General features: G+C 37.8%; 1 protein-coding gene across 5 annotated transcripts in view; it reads right to left on the bottom strand.

The window, feature by feature from the left end:
• The window catches only part of REPS1 (RALBP1 associated Eps domain containing 1), a 67,409-nt gene that overhangs the window by 38,447 nt on the left and 10,433 nt on the right, over window positions 1–18,529 (bottom strand). For all 5 annotated transcript variants that reach the window (XM_064169486.1, XM_064169481.1, XM_064169482.1 and 2 more), the window contains exons 2-3: window positions 13,025–13,148; window positions 9,177–9,373 (exon numbers count right to left, since the gene is read on the bottom strand). In XM_064169486.1, coding sequence (XP_064025556.1) covers window positions 9,177–9,373; window positions 13,025–13,148 — 321 coding nt within the window. The remainder of the gene's footprint in view (window positions 1–9,176; window positions 9,374–13,024; window positions 13,149–18,529) is intronic.

Genomic DNA, 18,529 nt, shown 5'->3' with positions numbered 1-18,529 from the left:
TCACATCTGCAATTTCTACCTGGAATCAGTTCTCATGAGACATTGAGATTACCAGAGCACTCCATTTCAAATGATAAATCATTTAAGATTGTAATAAAGTATTTACATAATTGAAAGTAATTTCCTATAAGTACCTAGGTATTTTGAAATTCCTGTTTGTCAGATTTCTCAATCTGAACTCAACTGTATCAGTGAAAACAAGCACAAGAAGAACACAAAGCTTGGACTTGGAGTTTCCTGAAAAGTGAAAACAAAGCAAAAAATCTCAGCAGTAGACAGAAGTAAAAAAAAAAAGTCTGGTACCCTGTCTCTGTGCTAACAACTCTTAACATACTATCAAGTATCAACAGCCAGACTTGCTGTGGGCTTCCACGAGATTCCCAAAACTGAACTGGTTTACAAAAGTCATTATGCTTTTTAATCTGTAATTACACAAGTCTGCAAAAGTCTAAGAGTCAGTGAGAAAGTGCCACAAACAAGCTTTTCTCCATGCAAGGTACATTCTAAGACTACATACATTGTAAATTCCATCTTTTTTACCCCTCCCTCTGATTTCCTTATTTCCTGGGATGCAGGGCCTGCCTGGTTGATTCAGCAACTGAGATACTTTCTTAAAGTTCTGACCACTGAATCAGGTTTCTTTAAATAACTTTCTAGGCTGCAAGATTTTGAACTTTGCATTCAAAACATTTAAATGATGTCCATGAGTATTAGCAGAGAATTACAAAATGGCTGAGAGCAGTACTAATTCACTTCAACTTTTAGTTCAGTGGCCAAGTGACTGTGTAGACCAAGTCACTGTTTTTTCACAGTACTTCCTCACCACTTCTAGATGTTTTTTGTTGCAGTTACACATCTGTCTGAAATTTGCCTGAAGATTCCTCCTCTCCATCTTACTTGACAAGAAATGTATTTTAGATTGCAATACTTTCTTACAATTACATGGGGGCAAGAGGTGAAGGAGTCAGAGTATCCAGAGTCCCACTTGCAGGCTGGAAGCTAGAACTAAAGTTGTATGGTTAGTCCGCTTGGCATAACGCAACAGCTGCTACAATGCATCACTGAGATCCATGAAAAGCTTCCTCTTCCATTGACATTTATTCAAGTCACCTCTTATCAAAAAAGATTTGAAGGATGTTTGATTTTTTTAGACAAAATACTGTGAGTAAATCTTGAGAAAAGCTATGCTTGGTCACAGACACTACTCCTGTACTCTGGCAAGCCAGATAATCTATAAAGATACAGAATAAAATCTGAGCCAGACAAAAATACATGATGGTCTACCTAAATGAAGCAACTTACTGCTTCTAGTAACTGCATGTGAACGTTAGAATTCTTGACACAGATACCTCATGAAACAGCCACTAATGAGGCTGACAACTGTGACGATTCAGAAAGTCGCTTTACATTTGGCCTATACTCAAGGCATATGAAGATCCTATAAATATAACCCTCAGCTTCAATTCTTCTGCTCATACTACATGGGGTTCTACATGAGGTTCAGGTAACTCTGCAAAGCATGTAGTAAGAATATAGAATCATAGAATCAACCAGGTTGGAAGAGACCTCCAAGATCATCCAGTCCAACCTAGCACCCAGCCCTGTCCAATCAACCAGACCATGGCACTAAGTGCCTCATCCAGGCTTTGCTTGAAGACCCACAGGGACGGTGCCTCCACCACCTCCCTGGGCAGCCCATTCCAATGGGAAATCACTCTCTCTGTGAAGAACTTCTTCCTAATATCCAGCCTATACCTACCCTGGCACAGTAATCAGATCAGAGGTACCAGCAATGCTGCAGTCAATGTTACACAAAAATTCTGAACAATTACATGTTTCCCATGACTGACTTGGAGCTTCAGCTTACAAATTCCAAAACTATTAAATAGCAAAAGCATATCACCAACTCTGATGTTGAAAAACTTCTGAAAGAGGGACAAGCCACATCTTCAGCCTTACCATCTTTATGAGACACATTCCCAAAACAGTTTAAACCAAACTGAGATGGCATTACTGTGGTACCATTTATGTCTACTGCGATCCCAGTCACCTGCATATGCCATTCATAGCAATCACTGATCCAGCTGACTGAAAGCTTAGGAAAACTAGAATTCCATTTTAAAAAAAAAAGTATGTACCTTTTTACACACACACACAAATCTAAGTGTGTGTATGTATCTAATAGCTTAGTCAAAATAATGCTGGCTTGATGAAAGTGGAAAGAAGGAAGATGCAAGCCGTGAAACACTGAGGAGGAAGTAGGACTGTAGCAACATCATTTGGCATTCAAAGGCAGTCACAGAAAACAGCACGTAGAGACTTACTGAAACTGTCATTAACATTAAAATGCATTCACTCATATATAGGTTAACATCAACTTTGTGTTTATCATTTTCACATACTCATGCCCAGAAAACATGCTTTGTTTTACAAAGTTTCCACTTCAAATTTGCATTCAGCTTCACACTTGAGTAAAGAGAGACAGTATGATCATTAGAACTATCTCTGTTCCTCAACAACAAAGATACTCTCATTAAACAGAGAGTTTGAGAATATATGCTGCAGCTGAAAAAGGAGATTCATTCACTTTCCTCTGTCCAATCTATTAATAGCCTGAAATATCCTTCACCATACTTTGTGAGAACAGTAGGCTACAGAAAATAGTTTAACTGCACTTCAAAATCCTAACGTGTAACAACTACAATTTGCCTAATTTGTGTTACTGGTAACTCAGCAGTTTTGAATTTCACCAATTCTAGAAGAAATAACCCACCTAATGCTTTCAGGAAGTTTGACAATTTTACTTGCTCTCCACATTCTATAGTTGTTGTACCATTGATTAGATCAGCTACTATTAAAATCATATTTTGATAAACTGTTTTAGCACTTTCAAAGCAATTATAAACATTTATAAGCGCTAACTTTTCATTTCCCTTCAAGCAAACCTGAATAAAAATCATAACAATCACAATGTCTTGTGTTTTGCTATCTTAAGATGTTTATCCTTCCTCTTTACATTATTCCAGAAAACAGATCTAAGTAAGAGTATGTTAACATAAATAGTTAATAACTATTAAATAATTTGTGTGTTAAAAACAAACTGCTCAGAACATTCTTCTCAATAACTAATAAAAAAAGAGGAAGTTTATGTCTGCTACTCAAAAATTCAAGACTCTCAGTTAAAAGAAAGCATTTCAAAAGTTGTAACAAAGGCTTGGGTTTTGAGAAACTGGAAATGCAAAACTAAGACCCTATGAAGGACTCAGAACTTTGGAGTTTTTATTCAGTGACAAGCAGTTACTAAAAATGGTATGTTAATTCAAAGAAGTGACATAATATATGGCTCTCAAAGAACCACCTCAGGTGAAGTCAAACAGACTGGTGTTAGGCAACACAACACTGCTAAAGCAACTTCAGAGAGATCTCAACCTCGGAAGGGCATTGCAAGCAAACATGAGTCAAATGAGATGATAAACCTTTTCCTGGATCTCACACCTCAGGCCAGAAGAAAGCCTCCTAAGGACAACTCCAGAGACAATGAAGCCAGACATGGTATCCGAAGGGTAGCTCTAAGGGTGTTGGGATCCAGGTCCTGATACCACACAGCCTGCATAAGAGTCAGGGAACAGATCCAACATGAAGAAAGAATATGCTAGAGATGGTTAACTGCATTGCAGAACCCAAGTTTTTGTAATGAAGTAGCACTCATACTGAAGAACAAAACTCTGCCTGCTTCAATGTGAACTTCTTCCCATGCAGTACTACACGTTTTGAGAGAGGATGGGTGTGGTTCAGCCAATTACAAACTAGTTTGTCTGACCTGAACAGTTTAAAATACTTTGGGCTCTGAAGAAAACAACAATTAAAAACCACAGAGACAAGCAGAAAAGAGATGAATCACAGCATGGGAAATCCTACTTAAGGTGACTGATACTATTTTCTGGACAAAGGAACTGCACTACATTTAACCTGAACCTCAGCATACATGACTGGGGTGCAATACAATTCCAATAATGTGGCAACTAATACAAGAGCTTAAGGTGCAATAGGACTGGCTACAGAGGGAGCAAAGGCAGACTGCATTGGAAAGGGAACTACACTCTCTCTGTGTTCTTCACAGAGAGAGTGATTTCCCATTGGAATGGGCTGCCCAGGGAGGTGGTGGAGGCACCGTCCCTGGGGGTCTTCAAGAAAAGACTGGATGAGGCACTTAGTGCCATGGTCTGGTTGATTGGTTAGGGCTGGGTGATAGGTTGGACTGGATGATCTTGGAGGTCTCTTCCAACCTGGTTGATTCTATGATTCTATGATTCCACAGGATTGAAGCATAGTGTCTAATAATGCTCTTGAACGACTGATTTGGGAAATGATCTTATTTTCTACTTTAGATAACTGATAATGCACACTAAATAGCATGCTGATAAGCTCTAACAAATGTTAAGGAGATGGATGGATTCCTTCCAGGACACAGGCAACAGTAAAAATTGAATACAGCTTCTTGCATAATGGAAATTAACACCGAAGTGCACCATGAGAATCTGTCAGCTGAGAACAGAAGACTGAAAGCACAGGTCCACTATCAGACCACTGTGGTATGTCAAATATGACAGATGTGTTTTATTCACAACTGCTAAAGTGTACGGGGTGTGAATATTAAGCAGAATTAGGATGGTACCCTACAAAATAGTATTAGGTAAGATGTCATTTGGAGTAAGAAATACAAACCCAGTAAAATGTTTCCAGTAAGAACTAACTCAGATTGGCTCAAAGGCAGAGAGAATGATCATGAGAGTTACTGGCAACTACTTGGAGACAAAACTGAGACTGTGGACTAAAGCAAAAACCAAAGCTCAGAGGGAACACAGCAGTTTTGTAGTAAATACAGTGGTGACCTGCAGCTGCTCAAAGAACAAAGTTAAGTGGGAATTTCCACCACATTCCCACAGCTGTCCCACTATGTCATTATTCAGGCTCTAAAATAGCTCTCCCCAAAATGGCCAAGGTAGATAAAGGGCCATCATTTCAAGAAAGACCTCTGTTTTTGAAAAACTCATCTAATAGAATTCCTCATGAAAACAGAAGGTCAGCCTCGATGACACAAGACCTTTTTCAATTCTGTGCTCCCAATTTATTTAATTCCAGATATTTTACCTGGAATTGCCTGGTCAATCTACAAAACAGAAGCCAATAAAAATGGACAACAGATAAAATCTTAAAGTCACACAATTCCTTCCACAGTTACAAAGTTGAAATTATCAAATTGTGACTGCCAAATTTGATCTGTTTCCCTCAAGGTTGCACTATCAGGACAATAAATAGTGTCATCTAGACTGCCAGTATTATGCTTAATGCACAGAGGTTGTTTTCAGCTTTGTTTTTAAATACCTTTTATTTTCACCTGGATACAGCACAGTTCAGCCAATGCTTCAGCTGTTAAGAGCCTCAGCTTCTATTGAAACTTAACTATTCCCCTTTTCCTGGAAAAGGTGGCAAGCCAAGTGAAAGCATCCTAAAGCAGTACCTGACTAACATCTGGATCACACAAGGACTGGAAGAAGTGTTTGCATTTTGTCTGTAACAACAAACCACAAAAATCATCCAAAGGCAGTATCTAACAGATTGGTATTATGAACATTTAGTCACTTGTAAGACACTTCCAGAAGACAGAAAATACTTCCCAATTTCACATTATTGATTCTTCCAAGAAAACAATTCTGGTCCATTTGTCTTATTCTTTAAAAATAAAAAGGCAGCCAAAAAGGGTTCCACCTGCAATAACAGCTTCCAACTCTACTAGAAGGATTTATTAAAAATAAAACACAACAAATAACAAGAACTCAATGTCATCTAGGTGCTCAAGAATGATCTGAATTAACATTTTTTGTAGCATAGCTGCTTCTATAAAGTTAGAGAGACATGTTTAGGTACATTAACCATGGTGTGTGCGTCAACAAAAGTGCTCCTATACAGGTCACACTGTCAACAGAGGTATTCAAATCTATTCAAACCCTATTATTTTTTAAAGGAAAAAAAAGCTCCTCTAGGATGCAGTCAACATGCTGATATGTTTCATTTACTTGGGTTGACTCCTAGAATCAGTTCTGCAGCTACCATGACAGCTGGGCATGACTTCAGCCATCTTCTATTAACACTAAAAAAAGAACCATAGAATGGTTTAGGTTAGAAGGGACCTCAAGGACAACCTAGTTCCAACCTCCCACCATAGGCAGGGACATCTCCCACTGGAACAGGTTACTCAAGGCCTCATCCAGCCTAGCCTTGAGCACTTCCAGGGAGGGAGCATCCACAACCTCCCCGGGCAACTCGTTCCAGTGTTAACAGCATATAAACTTCTGGACAATGCTATTTTTTACACAATATTTAGGCAGGGTAAACTAAAAATGCCACCACAAAAATGGCTACAGATTGAAAAAAAAAGAAAAAGATGTTACTGAACTTAGCTCACACTTGAAGCATGAACTCATTTATGGCTACTCTTTGGAAACACAACCTGATACCTTGCCTTGAAGCTGCCACAATAATGCATTGTTAAAGAAATAGTTTGAGCTACAACATTTCAGTAGATGATAGTTCAAATGAAATCATTTTACATAAACTATTTGTAATTATAAGTATTAGGCAACGCACAATGAATCTCACCAAAACGAAAAGCTGTGCATAAATGAATCCATTTTTAAGAACATGAACATTATCTTACTAACATCAAACTATTTCAGCCAGAACCTGTTATGAAATCAATGTATTCTGAAGTGCCAGACGTATTATCAAAGCCTGTAAACAGTTTAAGAGGGGGAAAAAAAAAAATCACTAATAGAGCAGCCTTGAGAAGACTCAGAGGGAATCTTATCAGCATCTCTAAATTCTGAAGGGTGGGTGTCAAGATGAAGGTGCCTGGCTCATATCAAGTGCTGCCCAGTGACAGGATAAGAAACAACAGGTACAAGCTAGAACACAGGAGGTTCCACCTCAACACAAGACACTTCTTTACAGTGAGGGTGATGGGACACTGGAACAGGCTGTCCAGAGAGGTTGTGGAGTCTCCTTCTCAGGAGTCCTTCAAAACCTGCTTGGATGTGTTCCTGTGTGGCCTGTCCTAGGTGATTCTGCTTTGGCAGGGAGGTTGAAGCCTGTCTCTGGAGTTCTCTTTAAACCCCCAACATCCCATGAATCCGAGAGTTAGATAACAGTCATATGACAGTCTCTAAAATTGAAACACCCAAGCTTAAGTGTATTTCCAGAAAGAATAGTGATCCCCAGAAACATGGCATGCTATACTTCAGTTCACAGACCTCAGCTCTTTCTGTCCTCATCACTTAACGAGGTGGCATTTAATGAGAATTCAGTCTGAACCTCATTCTACATTTTATAGATCTGAATGGTATCTTCAGGTAAAGACAACCGGATCAGCAATTTCTACCAAAAAAAATATGAATAAAAGCTGCATCAACCTTTCAGAAAATTATCCAATTAGATTATTGGCAGAGTAAGTGAGAAATCTGGGCTCAAGCCTCTTTTTCATTTTGTTTCTAACACAGTGTCTGATAACAGACACTATGCTTGAATTAATTGTATAGTCAGAAATGCAGAATCAGTCACAGAAAACAGAGTTTTACAATAAGTTGTTAATTTAGACAATAATTCCCTGACATTCCAGACCACAGAGCTTAACACTGCTGGGCTCAAAGTTGTGCCATCTGTTACTTTTGCTCCAAGTCTCTTTTCTGGGACAGATCTCGCAAAGAACTAATATACAGTTTCTTTAGTCTGATGATCCCTTATAGGCTTGTGGGAAAGATTGATACCAAGCTGCTTCTATCAGCTAAGACAGAGGAATGAAACTTGGATGCTTACCTATCTTTGTGAATATGTGGCTTCTTTATCCAGAACTTGGAAGAGCTCTAACACTTTGCTGCTGTTTTGAAGTTACACCAGTACAGATTCTCTATCCAATTACAGCTGTTCACTAAAACTCAATACCATGATGGAATCATACAAAGCACTATTTTAACCAAACTAAAAATCTATCACCAGATGAATGAGATTTATGATTGTTGGTTTCTTTGTGAAGAACTTGGTAGATTTAACATACCTACCCAAGACTAGACAATGACATGCTATCTTCAAATCCACTGCCAGACCTCTTTTCATTAGTGCCAGTCTTCAGTTTGGGAAAAAGGAAGCGGCAGCCAAACACTGATTATGAATGATCTCTGCTCATTTTCTTTTTCTATATATTGGCTCCACCTGGACTATTCCCCTGGGAGCTTAATAAATGCTTATGAATGATTCTTTGATTCCTACAGAAATGCTCAGGAAAGAGTATACCATGGGGAAGAAAGCTGGTCGTTCAGAAGTTATGCACAGACACACATGCACCCAACTCAAATTTAGTATTCTTCTCTTCTACAAGCAAGAACATTGAATACAATAAATAAAAAAAATCTTCATGGAGAGAATATGAAATTGCTATAAAAAAGGAGGAATTATGAGGAGATCAAGTAGTAAGTCTTTGCAGATTTTCAACATTCAAGTATCCTGTAGCTGAAGGTGGAAACCAGTGAGCAGATGAAAATCAGTTTTCTCATTATTAGAACACAAGAAAAAAAAATTCTATGTGAAACCTTCTGTCTGTTATTTCTGATTCTCATTGTCTTAACAATTCAATAGCTGATCAATCAAATGTATAGCAAAGTAATCATGAGCTTTAATTTTTTTTCCTAAAACACAATGCTTCAGATTTAGAGGTACTGGAGCACGTTGAAGGATTAGCAAATCAGTCTCGTACCACATTCAGCACCACTGCTCCAATGACCAGGAAGCCAATATGAACTAATAGATGAGGTACCATTATCATGATTTCAACTTCAATGCATATCTTATGCATTCATTTTCTGTTCTGACTCAATTCCCTGATCATTACCACCCATATTTTAAACACAAATTTGATAATGACTTGAAAAGAAAAAAAACAAACCCAAATCACCTTTCACATGGAAGTGCTTCAGAAGCATGTGTGATCTTCATGCAGAACATACACTAGATTTTTTTTTTAAACCAAACTGCACTGAAAGCAGCAAAGCTCAAAACCCTTATCAAATGGACCACTATGTTAAGTTGTGATTAGAAGCCTCATTTAATCTTTTAAGTTAACTTACCTGTTGATCAGTTGATGTACGTTGCTGAACTGCATCATGGCTCACAGAGCCTTTTTTGACTTGTATCCTGCCAGGTGGAGGAGGAATCACACCTGAATATGAAGCTGAGTTATCAGCATCTGAAGAATACAAGGCTGTATGTCTTGATTCCTGCTCATTCTTTGACACAACAAATCTGGGAAGAGGGAGGTCTTTCACTGTTAAAAAAAAAAATATAGTGCAGGCCATTTAGTACACAGAATTATGATGCTTAAAAATAAAAATGCTGTTCTATGGTGCAGATAAAATTTCAAAAGTGCCTTAATTGCTTAAACATTGAAACTGCTGCCATACTCAAGCAACTTCTCAAAAGCTTAATTTTCCAACAAAAAAAAGTACAGGTAACACTCAAATTTAGTCTCTCTTGCTGACTGCTTACATTGGTTACTTTTGGTGTTGGAAGTGAATCAGTGCTACCATCAACTGTACTAAATTAGATGAAATTGCACACAACTTACTACCTAAAAATGAAACTGTAAAGAGTCCATAGTACTCATAATAGCTGTAGTATTCAACAACTAGGTATCAGACATCTTTATGTATCCAGTATTACAGAACACTGCTCCAGATAGAACATAAATTCCTAATTTAAGCCTCTGTCACTAAGCACAATTCAACGTGCCAAACAGCTTTCATTACACAGATGGAACATGCAACACAGTTTCTTTGCCAAATTTGTTGTTATCCATCACACAGACACACTGTTAAAGCAATTCCTGATGCTTTTCTCATTCCTAATTGCTAACTTTCACACTAACGTTGCACCCTGCAGAGGAAAGTCATCGATGTAGCTAAACAGCGAAGTACAGCCAGTATGCAAAAAAATCACTGCATACAGAAGCCTAAGTGGTCTTCATGTACACCATACATCAGATAGACAAGTGGAAACTGCATTCCATTGTTAGAAAAGAAGCATTTTGAAATAGGTAGGTGCTGTTCATTGATTTCTCAAGTTTTACCTTCTTAGAAGAAAGTTTCTGGGACAGCAAAGGAAAACCAGATCTAGAGGCTTGTAGTGTTAACAACTAAACTTAGTATTTTTACTACACTGCGCATCTGAGTGAATCAAATGGATAACACTGGTGTTGGATGGATTTAGTACTGAAAATCTGACTGTTGTCTCCACTCAGTAACTCACCTAAAGCAAGCTTCCTGTCTACTGAAGAGATGCACAGTGAACTAAAGAACAAAATACCAAGCTAAGAGTAATATTGGAAAATTAGTGAATAAAACGTGCATAGAATACAGCCCTAAAAAGTAATGTCCTAATATATAAGCTTTAGGTAATTTAAAATGTTTTACTTTGGAGACAGAAAGAGTACAGAGTTTATTTAAGGATGGCTCTAGTGGTTCCCTTCCTAGATCTTCTGGAGTGTGGGCAGAATCCAGTTGGCCAGGCTGCTGAATCCAAATTATCAAAGAAAGGTAACCCAAGCTCAAGATCATTTTGCAGGTCTTCAGACTGTTGCATTTGAGCTGTTTAGTGGCTGCTAAAACAGCACCTGAATCATTCTAAAAGCAGGAGTTTTGTAGACAGGACTGGAACCACTGCAACCAAGGCAAGCGACAACCAAAGCTAAAAACAGTTAGGGTAAAAATAAATGTTCTGTCAATTTTATTTGTTGTATTTAGCAGGTTTGGAAACAGTTAAAGAAAATTATTCCTAAAAGCCAGGTAATCATTACAATCATTTCCAGCTTGGTCCAGAATCAAGGAAATTAATTCCATTATAAACATTCCATTGGCTGCTGATTTCACAGCAACATATTTCATATTGTGAAGTTAATTCTGTACCCTAAATTAAATTCCTTCCTTCAATTTTTCGTTTTAATATAAGATCTCCTTCCAGTTAAGGAATCTTACCTTAAAATAAAACCATATTAAAACTCTGGGAAAAGCTACATACACAAATTTTAGTCTTTGCCTTCCTCGAAAGACATCTGATAAGAAATTTCACATTTTTTATATCAATTCCCAGTTCTATCTAATATTAAGAGTCAAAGGTCCTTTTTCCAACTTGAGGATCTCTGCTACAATGTGCTGAAGCTTTAGAACTGGGAACACTCATCAGAAAAATGAGGTAAATGATTTATAAAGAGTGGATTTTGAGCAGAAAGGAATCCCAGCAAAATTGTTTCAGTTGACTGAAACCATGCACTTTCCCTAAAACCTACCCAAACAGCCCCATGAAATTAGTATGTACTGTTTGAACAAGCCTTGAATAAACAGAACTGTGAAAGTATATAGACTTAATTCTTGATTTTTTTATAGGTTCATCAAATACTTCAGTCCTACCAGACTGCTTTTAACACAATCTCCTCAGCTACTATTTTTAATCTATATCCTTTAGACACAAAAATCTTCTGAGCATTCTTTTAATTACTAGTGTATATAAGTGACATTTGTAACATGTATTTGACAGACAAAATCTACTAAGAAAGTCACCTTAGTGCAAAGCTGTACTCCAGAGATAGTTTCAAGTTGTGAATTGTGTACTACATTGCAAAAAGCTACAGTGGCATAAAACTCTCTACTTATCTTCCTAAGGTTCTTTTCATCTTACAGAGCAACAATGACATGGATTCACTTACATCACGTAGAAAGCTACAGTAAAGCCTCATATACCCAAGCTCTTTCTGCTGTTCTGAACCATCTTCCTAGAGTGAGCCTTTCTGTCTGACTGCACACACCACAGCTGACCTTTGAAAAGCAGGATTAACAGGTGTTTTGGCTGATAACAGACTTTAAAGGCCAGGTTTACAGGTCTTTACGGAGGCCAGATGGGTTGTTTTGGGTGCTACTCACCCCGCTACTCTTATGAAATCACCCAGACTAGACTCAGCCAAGCTGGAAGTTAAGGAATTAATCTTTCTATTCACAGCTAGCACAATATACAAGCAGATATTTACAATATATACAGCTATATAGAGAAATATACAAGGTAAAGGTAATACAGAAACACAATACCCCTCTCAGAAATCAGAGTCCCCAGGAGGAGCTCCCAATCACCCTTCCACCTTGTTTCTAGCCCCCTATCTTATACCAGAGTTTACCTTACATGCAAAGTGAATTTGGAGGATCAGGAACGGGGTTAGAAAGCAGGAGGATTAGTTACACAGAAGCAGCCCAGGGAGAAATCACAGGCTCCAACAGAGAGCCCCACAGAGTCTTACCTATGTTTAGTGTTCTTGTTTTTAAACATCTCAGCAAGACTATGAGTGAAATAGACATCACCAATGTTTCCTTTTCACAGCCTAGAATCTAATTTCTCTCATGGAAATATTCCAATTAGCCTCAAACTAGCACATCAGACTTTACAGGTCAGGTTTGAACCACTAATCTTTGTATTTGTGTTAAGGGAGATAAAATTGCCAGGCCAAGTGTGAAGGAATGCAACTTTAGAAAAGATGATTTGTTGCAATCAAGCCTTCATAAACTCAGTAACTACAAAAGTCTGCAACTGTGCATTCTTTTTTCCCTTCCAATTCACATTAGTCCCATTAGTATATTCAGAAGAATCCAAGTACTCACATTAGCAATCTACAGAATTAACTTCTACCTACTCAACAGGCAGTAGGAGTTCTTTACCCCACGATGAACACAACACATATTCACTAAGAATAAGGTACTTCGCCTCATATTTATCTTAGCCTAAGAATAAAGTTCCTCATAGTCTCTCTGCAGTTTTTAAGTTAGCAACATGTGCAAAAAGACAGACTACACATTTACAGGGCTAATCTACAACAATCTGTGAGCCAATTATACAATAATTCTACTTATCAAATTGCTGTCACTGCCCTGTGATTTACCTGTATTTAAGCTTTCCACTCTTAGAGGGAGACCAGATTGGGCCACAGCAACAAGTTTTAAAGCAATGTAGAATTGACTTCTTCCAAAATAGCCAAGTCTTGTTGCACCACAGAGCTCCATGATCTGAAACAAAACACAGTTACTTGTACAAATAAACTTAAAACATGAACAGAGGCAATCTCATACATTACACAGCAGCCTGCCTTGTACAGAATGCTTTTAACAACTTCCTTACACAATCATTCAGTAACAACTTCACATGTAATCTCTAAATGTTATATAACAGGAGTCAGAGTATGCAAAAAAAGCAAAAGCATCAAGTCTAAAACTTCTGTTTTTTCCGCAATTATCCACCTTTTCTTTCACCTAGGCTTTATAGGTTCTGCAAAGTTGATAAGGCAGAGTAAGAGATGGTAACTAGCAAAACCAACTCTTCCCCCTCTGAACAACTTTAAAAACACACACAAAAAGAAAAAGGCCAAGAGAGCACATAATAAACATTCTATGTCACTATTAGCTATTCAATTAGAAGTTGTATCATTGAATCATGGAACTGTTTTTGTTGGAAAAGACCTTTTCAGATTGAGTCCAACCATTACCTAGCTATGAAACCCAGCACTAAACCATGTCCCTTGGCATCACATCTACACATCTTCTAAACATCACCACGGAGAGAAATTCAACCACTTCCCTGTAACCGCAATAGAAAACAGCATTCAACATTTTTAGCATTAGTAAACCAGAAACAGAAAATGAAGACTTCCAAATAATTCTCACACAGAATTGAACAGTGCATTAGTGATGAAGTTAAAGAAAGAGTCTGTCTCCAAATGTGCCCCTAAAGAATTTCAGTGACAAGGTTAGAATTTAGTAGAAGTGAAAGAGCTAGTCAGTTGTAAACGACACCTTCTGATACAGGCTTGATAAAGCTCAACTTTCAACTTCTAAAACAAACTTATAAGGCATTCATGCAGTCCACAAAGCATCTGCATACGTGCATGGATTTCAGCACTGAGGTTTCAGGTTCTCCAAGCAATGCCAGAGATGCTGTTTCACTTAAGACATGAAACAAAGTGGTGTCCTGTTGTGATCTTTACAACTACTCAAAGAAATGGTTAACTTGCAATGACATCAGCTAGCTTTCTCAACACCCTCAGAAGAGCCCCATCTAATCTCATGATCTTGAGATTTCTCACAATATCCATCTATCTACTTGTAGTACTAATAATTTCTCTCCTCCTTCAATTTCACACGGAAAGTAGTAACTGTAAACTGAGGAGTAACAACTCAAATGACAAAACTTGGAGGCATCAACGTCTAAAATAAATTGCCTCTACCCAGCCGCACGTCCAAAATAACCACAGTGAGTTTAAGCAACTGCCAGAACTAGAGCAGTGGAGATTAAAGAGACAGGTATCAATTGAAACCAGTGTGATAGCAAAAACATTCCTTTTTTTTTAAAGCACTGTATTCTGGAAGAATGATAAATATCTACAAACTTAACTATACTCAACACAGAAAAAATTTGTGGAGCTGGTGGCCTAGCACTGATAGATGAATAACTGAGCAGATTCTGAAAGAGCTTCTTGTGCAAGGAAGCAATGACATGTGAATTTGGAGCATATGGAATCATTAAACAGTAAGCTCTGGTCATTTTCAAAGCTAGAAATTATCTTGTTTGGAGCTAATCAGTACCACCAGACTGAAAGTTCAGTTAAAATCTGAACTAATAATTAAGCTACCATGACAGATAAATACTAGCAAGACAAGCACAGACTCAAAGTAAATAGATATAAATGAAGAAAATATGCCAGATCTAAGCATTGAGAAAAGAAAAAAGCTAAGAATATAAAACCCACAAAACTAACAAAACCCCCATCCCAACACCCTCTTATGCTGCTCAACAAGAAGCTGTCAAATTTATTCACAGATAGCCAGAGAAGTCCTGTATTTCACACAGAATACAATCCAGTCAGAAACATAACTAAAGGTTGAAGAAAATCACTAAAAGCAAACATCTAATGGAGACTTCTCTGCTGGCAAAATGTTTGAACATAAAACAGGCAATCTATAATCTCCTTGAAAGAGGATTTAATCATTCAACAGGCAATAAGCTATCTAAGACGGAGGGTAGAATAATAAAGTAATGAAGGGATTGCTTCTCCAAGATCAGAGTTTAGTGCTTTCATCTTCTTAGGAAGAGAGAGGATATGGAATTTCCTTAAAGTTCTCAAGGACTGCAGAGACCCCTTCAAGACAAAATACTCTATCATCTCCTTAGATCTGAAGAAATGACACTACTGCAATTAGCTGGATTAAGGCAAGTAACTCGGAAGCTCCAGAACTGCTAGACACAAACAAAACACAACAACCCACAAATGAACAAAGCCCCCACAAAACAAAAATACCAAAGCACCACTCAGTGCAGTAGCTGTAGATTACAAAGTTGCACATGCAGCCATCATATTGAAGTAGCAACAGCACCAACAACACCAGAAGATGGTGCAGATCAGACAGGCACAGGAAATTGTGCTGACAAATGGCACTGTTTCAAGCACATACCTTCTACAACTCTTGCAAGTTTAAAGAAGAGGTCCTTGAACTTGGAAACGTTTGTGAACCAAAGCCACTAAGGCTGGATGGAGAACCCTTAAAAATTCCAAGTGAGGTAGAAAAAACACATCTCCACCAAAACTGGAAAGACACACTTTTCAGAACTCAGAGAAACTCTCCAGGAGAGTTTTCCAGCATATCACAGTCCACCTGCCCCCAGGTTTCTTTTACAAAGCAAATCAAAGCCATCATCTGTAAGCACTGTTTCCGCAAAGGCACAACAGTATTTAGGCGAGGATGACTTCAGTGCTAAAACAACAAATGAAGCAACATGCATGCTACCTACGTATTAAAGATTAGAAACATCTACTCTTTGTTGACAGTTACTGAAGTACCTACTGTTCCATACCAGAGGGTGGTAAGAGGCAAGACCTTAGGGCAGTTTCAGAAGGCTGGAACTCACAACATGCATGGCGTATGCTGACAGCCAGGAGGAGGGAATTAACTCATAGCAGGATCTTTTTTGTATCACCTCAAACTATGACATTAACATAAATCTATCCACTGAAGAGTGGGGAGGGGGGAAGAAGAAAACACATTGATATAATGCAAGAAAAGAAAATCTGGGATTCTGAATCATAGAATCAATCAGGTTGGAAGAGACCTCCAAGATCATCCAGTCTAACCTATCACATTTAGTCCTGATTTTATTAACAAATTCTTAATTTGAGGCATTCTAGTAGTCTAGTAGTGTTTGTATTATTGGTGTAATTAACAAACATATAGAAACCCTATGAGAAATCACAGAATTCCTGCTCAGAATGGTCCTTGAGATCATCCACTCCACTTCCCCTGCTCAAAGAAGGCTCAGCTACAACAGGCTTCTTAGGACCATGTCCAGTTGGAATATATCCAAGGAGGGAGACTCTACAAACTCTGAGTAACTTCAAATGTCTGATCACCCTTAGAATAAGACATTTCCCCCTTACATTTAAATGAAACAATACTATATAAAGTATGCATCAGGGATGCAAACCAAATTTTCATGTTAATTTTACAATATTTGATACAAATAAGAGTTAAATCAGATTGTATGATTACACCTGTCCTTCCGTATTCAGTTTTGAGTTTTACTGTGCATACTGACAATAACCTTTCAACAAAAAGCAAGAAACATTTCTTTCTAAAAAAGGTCATGGTTACCTCAGCTAAAAATGCCCAAAAATTAAGAACAAAAATCAGCACTGAGTTCTAGGTTGTTTAATAAAAATGTAACCCATTAGACTGACTTTGATTCACAGTTGAAAATGAAAAACACTATCACATCAACAACGTTATTTATGTCCCTTATGCAGGAATACACTGATGAGAATTCTAAAGTTCTTACCAAATTTAAGCATTAAATAAATACAACAGGAAGTTTTCTGACTCAGAAGTTTATTAGAATTACCCTCAAACTGAATACTAGAATATCCTGTCCTACAAACATACCTTCCTGAAGTCATGTAACAACAAAAATTAATCCTACATTCACAGTGTAATGTAATCTAGAGCTATACAAGGGCAGTTTAAAAAAAACCCTCTTCTAATCACTGCTGCTATAGCAGAAAAAAGCATCTGACCACCACTACATACCAACTATCTATCCAAAAAATCCTTCATGCTTTTTCTAGAGTAAATATTTTTTTCCTAGCAACTTGTTACCTTCTAATCTTTTTAATCGTCTGTTTAATAGATCAATTCCTGCCACTTCACTTATCTCAATCTGCCTCACTAACTGCAGACCACAGTCTGACAGTTTTCTAACTACACTCTCTCATCTATCATCAAGTGGACAAAGCAACGCTGATGAATTACTCATCAGCAGTTTTCAACTTTCCTTCAGAAAAATCTCACTTTGATAGTAGCTTTTCTCAGATGCAACAGTTGATAGCAGTGTGTAGCAGAAACAAGACAGAACTGACAAAGATCCTCCTTTTGATGAGTTATTTTTAACCAAGTCTCTGACCCAGTTCTCTGCAAGGCTCTAGAAATGCTGGCACACAGTGACACGTAAGGAAAAAAGGTATTAAAAGGACACTGGACAAAAGAAAAGAATCCTTAAAAAGTCCAAGTATTGCTCCAAATTGTTTCAGCACTAATAGCACTGTGTGAGAAACAAATAGTCTTACATCTATCTGAAGACCTTTTGCAAAATCGATTTATGAAGGATACTGAGAACTACATTTAATAAGTGCAGACAAACAGCAAGCATAACATTACCTCTAATAAGTATCTTTATCTTATTAGGTACTTAAGAAGCATAGTAGTAAATATAGTTAACTACTTGATATCCTGTGCTTGGGAATTCTTAGTATATTTGGGACATTGTTGTGCTTTGTTGTGTAACAAGTAACAAAATCTCCCTTTTAAGTCTTACAAACTGTTTCATGAAGATGGATCTCTGACAATAACACAAACCTGGATTAAGAACACAGACCTTTAAAGAAATAAAGGCAGTAGCACTGGAGGACTTCCAAGACAGCACACTTTCTGGCAACAAACTGTTTAGAGTCTCCTACTGTCTGAGCCTCTCCTTATACCTCTCCACCCTTGATTTTCTCACTTCACATATCCACAGTGAGAGCGAACTGCTAAAACACCAACAGTGAGAAAAAGCTACTGGGCAGCTCTGACAGTGATTTTTCTATAGATACTAAGAACTAAACTTTCTCATTCCACAAGACATTTTGAGTTCAATTAAATGAAATTTCAGAATTATCACATCAGAAATAAAGAACTAGCTGCTCACAAAACAACCCAGTATTCTAAGCCTGGGAAGGAATGATTCTGCCCTTGTATTTTGAGATCTGTTTCACAAGGGTGTCCACTCCCAGAGTAAGCACTGACAGATGGGAAATCATGCTTCCACTGTTCACAGAAAAGCAGGAGACAAAAGGCACTGAAAATTT

This window comes from Pogoniulus pusillus, chromosome 31, assembly GCF_015220805.1.
Source record: "Pogoniulus pusillus isolate bPogPus1 chromosome 31, bPogPus1.pri, whole genome shotgun sequence".
NCBI classification, from domain to species: Eukaryota; Metazoa; Chordata; class Aves; order Piciformes; family Lybiidae; genus Pogoniulus; species Pogoniulus pusillus.
This window is presented reverse-complemented; position numbering and strand designations above follow the sequence as displayed.